General features: G+C 36.5%; 2 protein-coding genes across 6 annotated transcripts; one reads left to right on the top strand and one right to left on the bottom strand.

Moving 5' to 3' along the window:
• Positions 1-461: 461 nt before the first annotated feature.
• LOC116144230 (U-box domain-containing protein 9-like) lies at positions 462-2,468 on the bottom strand. Of its 5 annotated transcripts, none has more exons than XR_004130237.1 (3): positions 1,721-2,468; positions 1,313-1,478; positions 462-711 (listed from the first exon to the last, which is right to left on the bottom strand). XR_004130237.1 is itself a non-coding variant. In XM_031429688.1 (2 exons), exons 1-2 carry the CDS (start codon positions 2,099-2,101, stop codon positions 613-615), a joined length of 480 nt encoding a protein of 159 aa, XP_031285548.1. In that variant the 5' UTR covers positions 2,102-2,468; the 3' UTR covers positions 462-612. The 5 variants fall into 5 exon arrangements, 3 of the variants coding, with proteins under 3 accessions (XP_031285548.1, XP_031285556.1, XP_031285570.1); XR_004130236.1 differs by having other exon boundaries at positions 462-726; XM_031429688.1 differs by lacking the exon at positions 1,313-1,478.
• A 3,216-nt stretch (positions 2,469-5,684) lies between these two features.
• On the top strand, positions 5,685-6,125 carry LOC116144360 (auxin-responsive protein SAUR68-like). The gene has a single exon (XM_031429813.1). It carries the CDS (start codon positions 5,685-5,687, stop codon positions 6,123-6,125), a length of 441 nt encoding a protein of 146 aa, XP_031285673.1.
• The last annotated feature ends 1,814 nt before the right edge of the window (positions 6,126-7,939 follow it).

A 7,939-nucleotide genomic window follows, 5' to 3' on the forward strand; every position in this document is an offset into this window, starting at 1 on the left:
CCCACTCCCATTGCCACCACCACCATGCCATTGCCGCCGAACGACAAACACAAACACTCCGAAAATCAACCAATCAACCCTAGAAATCCCAAACAAACCTAACTATGAAAACAATCAGATGGTGGGGGTGGTGGTGCTATTGACTTTCGGGTTTCAGGAGGGACAAAAAGAGTGTGGCTATGGTTGAGGGTGAGAGAGAAGCGATGGAAGAGAAGAAGGGGAAGATGAAGAAGATGGGAGGGGTAGTTTGGTAATAGCATGTCATTTACTCTAATTTTTATTTATCTGTTAGTTTAAGGGTGGAGATTTGGAATAAATAGAACCAAGGGTACTAATTTGGGCTTTCGTTAAACCTAGGGTGGGAACATGTCGTTACTCCAATAACAAATCACAAGTCAAATATCAAGGATGCATGCTAATAAATTTCATTATGGATTAATTTTTATGTATTGAAACTTTCAGATAAAAGTCGTCGTCTCTCATCATCTCAAAGACACAAATGTCTCCTTCCTCCAAATTGTTAAAAATTATTCCAACCTCCTTTTATCACACTCCCACGACTCGACCAATCTGATATTCACCGGCACTCTTTTCTGTCTTTTCTTTTACCACTCAAACTTGCCAAACTCGAGCGTTAGGGACTGTTAGTGTAGCAATATTAGTCAGCTCATCCCCGAACTTCATCTTCATCACAAACTTTGGTGGGATTTCCTGCAATTATGCAAACTAAGTTGCAAGAAATATTTTTAAAAAAATGGATAATCATTAGTCAAACAAATGCTTTTACACATGTTAGTCCTAAATTTTTATCTCGAATTGATCAATGTTAAGAAAACAAAGAACCTATATCTTCCAACCAGCAAAAAAATTCTGGAATAGGAAGAAACAGATTTCAAGACTGAAAAAATTGCAAACCACTTCCAAATTATGGTGGATACTATTTAAGATTTCCAAGGCAAAGTGGAACGACATAATCACATGTGAATATCAAGGCCAAAATGAAATGTGTACAGAAAATGAAATAACAAGAACTTCATGACACAGTGATACTGATAGATGAATTTGAAGCAAACTAGGAACTTCCTATTTCAACCATAAGATAATTAATGAACTTTGGTTCGATGAAATCAAGCTCCATTAATTTTAGGGGAATCAAATAAACACATAAAGGGAAAACCAAAATGTAAATCTGAAATTTGAAAAGGAAAATCACCAAAACAATGCCAACAGAAACAGAAGTATTGAAGCTACTATAATCTTAAGAATCTACCACAAAGCAAAACAGAGTCAATAAGATAATAAGAAATCTCACATGAAGGCCAAAATGGCAAACAATTTTCAAGGAGATTCAAACAATCCTCAAAACTCCTTTTTCTCCTTTTGCTCTAAATAAGATTTCCTGCTGCCCCCTCCTGGTCCGCAATGCCGTGTGTCCCCTTCTCCTCGTTCGATTGTTCTTGCTCCCAGTTTTGTGGTAACTGTAATTCATTCCCCTCAAAACTCCTTTTACATGTCAAGCATTGAACCAGTGACCCACAGCATAGATAAATTATAACCATCAATAACCATTGAACTGGCAACTGTAATTTTTGAATCATATTCCAAAAGTATTGGACACTTAACAACCCCATCACCACTAACCCACACAAAGTTCAACAAAAATAAAAAATAAACATACCCTGATATTAACAACCAAAATTAAGTTGGAGCAATAACTAACCTGGCCATTAGCCAAAACAACAGGGTCAGCCACAATCTCTCCAGAAATAGGACACCTGAACACTTCTGGAACATCCAAGCAATCAGCACTAATAGAATGAGATTTCTTCAACTGAAACTCTTTCAAACAAGACAAGACCCTCAAGACCTCATCAGTTACTTGCATGCCATAATCATCTTCATCAAGAATAGTCTTAAAAAGTCTCTGTAACTCCATTTTCAACTCAAAAACCTTCCTCCTTCTATGATCAGTCTCGTGAGCTTCTGGGTTGGCCATAAGAGACCAGTCTTCAAAATGAGACTGATAAAAAAGATTGAAACTTTGAACCACAAATGAACCAAGAAAAGCCGCAGGAAGCTTTAGATGCAAAAGGGTGCACATGGCTATGTGATGAGTGTTCGAAACGAGGCAACATCACCGTACTACACCATAACTTTTCTTGGCTTGTCCACCATTCAGAGCTGAAAGAGTGAAGAGAGAATCGTTTTTGCTACTTGGGTGGGATTAAAATTATAGTTGATATTTCTGCTTCTATACCATTTACAACTTCTCTCTCACAGCAAAAATCTAACAAGAAGTTTTCATTTTTCCTGTCAGTTTATCATTCAACAAAGGATAGGTGGGGGCTAGGTTTTTACAAAATTGAAATTGGGTTTAGAAAAATTTTAGGCTTCAAATGATTCTGGAGAAGGAGAGATTTCGAATTTTAGGGTTTTGAAATTCTGGGGGAAAAGGATTTGATATTAGTTTACGCTGATATGTGAAATTTTGGGCTTGAAATTTTTGAAATTCGAAATTTGATGTTTAAATTTTTTTTTTTTTTTTTTTTCAAATTATGGGCGCTTGAATGACGTGGCAGACAGATAGTGTGATAGCTGAGGTGGCTTCTATGAAGTAAGAGGAGGGGGGATAAAGTAACATTGTTAAATTTGTTAGAGAATACTCTTATTTTAAAGCCCAACGACTTATACCTACCGAAGGTTTGGCGAAACAATGATTGATACCCAAAAAGTTTTAAAATGATAAACAAGTACCTTTCGTTAGTGAAAAGACTAGAATGTCATTTGAGAAATATTAGTCTATTTTTTTAATTACTTTTAAACCCCTTAAGTTTATTGATTCCATCAAATACTCCTAGAAAAAAGTTTAAAAATTAACAAAAATACCCCCACCTACCCATACTTGCCAGATTCCGACGGCCACCGTCGGTGGTGGCCGGAATCTGTCACAACAGTCCACCAAAAATGGCTGATAATTCACCGATCTAGCATTTTCTAGCCAGATCCACCATGGATCGGGTTGAAAAAGGCCAGATCTGACGTGAAAAGGCCAGATCTGGCTTGAAACTGATGGCCAAAGAAATGGCTGTCGTTGATTGTCAATGACAGCCAAATCTTGGCCATCGTTGACAGACAACGACGGCCACATCTTTGGCCGTCGCTGACGGCCAAAGATGAAGTGTTGCAACCGTCGACGGCCAGATCTAGCCATAGATCTAGCCGAAAAAGGTCAGATCGGTGAATTACAAGCCATTTCCGATGGTAGCGTAGACCATTGTGACAGATTCCAACTACCACTGGCGGTGGCCGCCAGAATCTGGCAAGTATGGGTGGGTAGGGGTGTCTTTGTTAATTTTTAAATTTTTTTCTGGGGGTATTTGATGGAATTAATAAACTTAAGAGGTCTAAAAGTAATTAAAAAAATTGACTAATATTTCTCAAAGGGCATTCTAGTCTTTTCACTAACGAAAGGTATCTGTTTGTCGTTTTGAAACCTTTTGGGTACCAATCGTCGTTTCGCCAAACCTTGGTAGGTGTAAGTCGTTTCCCCTATTTTAAAGAGATTTTTCATATAAATAAAAAAATATCTTTATTAATTTTAAATATAAAAAAAAAAAATTTATTTAAATTCAATCAACTCTTAACGTTTAATGAAGATGCTCTTTATTTTCAAGAAAGAGACTTAATAGAAAAAACAATTAATAAATAAAATGCATAAAAACTTATTAATTAAAATTATGATGGAGAGTGAAATTTGACTTTCTAAATGTAAAGAGTGAAATTTGACTTTCTAAATGTAAAGAGTCAAACTCACTCTTTAATTTATATTTAAAGGATAAAGAGTTAGATGGACTCTTGTTTTTATAGAAATACTCTTTATAATAAGGAGTTTGAGTCATATAAAGAGTCATTTGGAGATGCTCTTATTTGGTTAAACCTCAATGGTGCGTCTGGTTCATGGAATGTTGGATTTGATGGGTATGTTATATTAATATATTCCATTGAGAGGAATAATTGGTGGGTATATTATTTAAATTACTGAATTGCCATTTTTAAAATATTAATATAATATTTTTTTAACCCCCAACATTTCAGATTTAGCTAAAACATCCCCGCTTATATAAAACTTTAATTTATAACTAAATCACCCCACCACCCCGAGCCACTGCCTGCCATCGTCATCCACCGTCAGAAGTCGCCAAGAGTCGTCGGGAGTCATCGTGAGTAGCCCACCGTCACCAGGAGGCTCTAATATGACTGTTTCTAGCCATATTGATGGCCAAAAACACCTATATCGGAGTAGATCTGGCCGAAAATGGCCAGATCTATTATGGTTATTTTCGACCAGATCCATCTGTTAATGGTAAGATCTATTCTAGCTGGAATAGATTTAGCCATTAATGGTCATATCTCACCTTGATATGGTCGATAAAAGCCATGGATTTGGCCGTTAATGGCTAGATCTACTCCGATAGGGGTGTTTTCGGCCATTAATATGGCTAGAAACGGCCATATGGGAGCCTCCCGATGACGGTAGGCTACTCACAACGACTCCAGGTGACTTCCGGCAACTTCCGGTGACAGATGGCGGTGGTTTGGTTGGCGACAAGTGGGTGGGGGTGGTGGCTTAGATGGGTTGCAATTTATTTTGAATTTAAGAGAAATTTTGTCTAAAAAGTTAATTAAGTGGAGTGAAATGGTAAATGCCAGATTCATGTAAATTAATTTAAAAACAATGGTACTATTGTCCTAAAATTTTATTAATAAATGGTAAAATTATAACAAAAATAAGATTACCTTGGTAATCTTACAATACCTAAGAAACTTAAAGTTATCAGATTACCTCCAATATTACTGATATTAACTACTATTGGTATTGAAAGATTATTAAAATTTTATATTACTTGATAACCAAACATGATAATCAAGTAATATAAGATGACACAACCTCCAACCAAATGTCTCCTAATAGGTTAAGATCAAAACCCCTTTTGTTGAATAATCCTGTTTTTTTTTTTTTTAATAAAATAATACGGGCAAAGATAGCTTCAAAATATCCTATCGAATCATCTATATAAAAACCAAGCCATTCGACACTGATGGAGTTGTCTTGAAACTCACAAAATTACAAAAGAATATAATTTTTTTTTTTCTTTAAAGTACAAAACACCGATGCGAGAGGGATGTGACCATGTGACCATGTGAACAAAAAAGTTGAAGTTTCCTATCTGATGATCATTGTTGGAATTTTCATTAAAATTCACATAGCGGTTATTGAATAATTTTCATTACCATGGGGAGGCCAACAGGGGAAGGCAAATTATGCTACATTTTATAGCTTTTAATTGAGAAGGATACATTTTGATGTCTGGGATTCTGAGCCACCAGCTCTAGTAGCCCTGAACCAGCATGTCATCAAACCTCCAGGCAGCACGAATATGAAAGACTCCACCCTATGTATAAGATAATAAACACAACTGATTAAGTTGGCCAATTGCCTAAATACCCCTACTGATCTTAAATGGTTTGCCTCCCTTAAGTCCCTACAGAAGGGTAACAACAATGAATGGACTATCTCTACATTGTTACAATATAAAAAATCCATTTCCAGCAACCTTCCATCCATAGCAATCACAACTTTCCAGTGTTCTTGAGATGCAATACATTTCTCTCACAAAAACAAGATGATTAGTCCAAAGAAGCTAGTCGAATTGGCCAAGAAGTGGCAGAAACTGGCTGCAACCAAGCAAAAAAGAGTCTCGTCGCCGAGCACCTCTGGGGTTATTGAAGCAGAAAGTTGCAGAACATGTTCAATGACTGAGAAGGGTCATGTTGTTGTATACACAAATGATCAAAAATGCTTTGTGATTCCTTTGAATTTCCTTAAAAACAACATCATTATAGAGCTTTTTACGATGGCAGAAGATGAGTTTAGACTGCCAGTCAATGGACCAATCACGTTGCCATGTGATGCAGTTTTCATGGAGTGTGCAATCTCTTTGATTTTAAGGAATGCAGCAAAAGATGTAGACAAGGCGTTGCTTATGTCCTTAGCTACATGTTTGCCATCTTCAAATCTCCATCAAAACCAAAGTAATCAACAATCATTAATTTGCAACTTCTAATGTAAATCATAGTTACTAGTTTTTCAGTTATACAATGGTGTCAGTAAATTGACATATAGTTGATACATTAAATGAAGAAAACCTCAAAAAAGTTCTTGCTTTTCTGGATTTCTTTCGAGGGTAAACCAAATATAGTTATGAAAAAATTCCTGTTACAATTATCTTATAAAATTAAGTATGAAACTGAATTTGTAATTTTTAGTGGGAGAGTTATAAAAGTTGAGACTTCAATTCTGTCTTTGAATCTTCAAGTTCCCTAAAGTGCAAGACTTATCCCATCTCTTCAGTCTTCAACAGGACTTGATTACATCTCGTGAATTTTGTTTCCTAACGTCCAAAACAGATTAAAACGTGACCTTTGAATTTGTTCTCTTATTCAATTTCGTTACTCATTTCATCTTTTATAAATTGTATAAGTGTCAAAATTATATTCTTATTCGTTGTCGATAGCAAACTGATTTGATTGGGAATCAAAACGTAGGGAGGGAAGTAACAGATATTCTGTACAAATATAACCAAAGAGGTACACAGATTCTGGCAGCTATATATAGTTTCTGAAAAGTGCTCTCAATTGCCATGTATCCAACTTTGATCCTGAAATAATGTACAATGATAGGATGTTGCATATCATCTGGGGAACAAGGAAAATGCAACCGAAATGGATTGGAAGAAAAATAGAAATAAGGCAGTCTTAGCCCCGTGATTCTTCTATTTAGGCAGCTCACACATGGTTTGTCCCACTGTCTCGTGCAACTAAATCACCAAGACAAAATTGGTTTTAAGCTTATAAGATAGTCATATGCATCTTCTTGTTACCAGATTGACCATTATATCTGCATTCTGTGCTTGATAAAGACTGTGATTTTGAGCCACTTACACCAGCAGATTTGGACCACCATGCCATCAAACCGCCCAGCAGGAAGAACATGAGATTGTTGGGTGCAAGGCTCCACCTGATGTGTCAAATTATAAAAACAAGTGGCGGAATTGACCAACTGCCTAAATTGCTATAGTTATCTTCATACCAGATGGCTTTTTATCCCTTAAGTCCCTACATAAGGGTAGCAGCATTAAATGGACTATTTCTAGCCTTCTAACTATATAAGAAGACCCATTTCGGTAGCCTTCAATCCATAGCAGACACAACATTTCAGCGTTCTTTAGATCCAATAAAATTCTCTCACATAACATAAGATCTTTTAAAAAACCCAGAAAGCTGATATGAACCTGGTATCTCTGTCTGATACGATCGCCTTGGGTACTCCATGTAATCTCACAATCTCTTTGACATATAATTGCCCCAATCGAAATGCATCTATCTTATCCGTCATAGGTAGAAAATGAGCTGTCTTGGTCAATCTATCAACCACCACCCAGATTGCATTATATCCTTGCTGAACTTTAGGAAGTCCCACAATGAAGTCCATTGAGATATCCTCCCATTTCCATTTAGGAATCTCTAAGGGTTGGAGTAATCCTGATGGTCTCTGATGCTCTGCCTTTACTTGTTGACATGTTAAACATCTGGCAACATAATCGGCAATGTCGTTTTTCATACCTGACCACCAATAACTTTTCTTCACATCTTGATACATTTTTACACTCCCAGGGTGGGCTGTATAAAGTGTATTGTGTGCCTCACTAAGGATTTTATTCCTTAGTTCATCATCTTGAGGTACACATATTCTATCTCTAAACATCAGTGCCCCATTGACTATTTTAAATTCGTTCTCTGTACCCTTATTATTCGTTGGCAGATATCTGCAGGTATCATCTTTACCCTGTTTCATCTTGATCTCCACCAAAGTGGGTTT

Source organism: Pistacia vera, unplaced genomic scaffold (genome assembly GCF_008641045.1).
Source record: "Pistacia vera cultivar Batoury unplaced genomic scaffold, PisVer_v2 Contig114, whole genome shotgun sequence".
Taxonomy (NCBI): domain Eukaryota; kingdom Viridiplantae; phylum Streptophyta; class Magnoliopsida; order Sapindales; family Anacardiaceae; genus Pistacia; species Pistacia vera.

Bases quoted from the DNA above. Each gene is read 5' to 3' on its own strand.
- LOC116144230 (XM_031429688.1), bottom strand. From the start codon at position 2,101: ATGTGCACCCTTTTGCATCTAAAGCTTCCTGCGGCTTTTCTTGGTTCA. The intron at 712-1,720 runs GTTAGTTATTGC...GCATAATTGCAG, and splicing joins TTGTTTTGGCTAATGGCCAG to GAAATCCCACCAAAGTTTGT.
- LOC116144360 (XM_031429813.1), top strand. From the start codon at position 5,685: ATGATTAGTCCAAAGAAGCTAGTCGAATTGGCCAAGAAGTGGCAGAAA.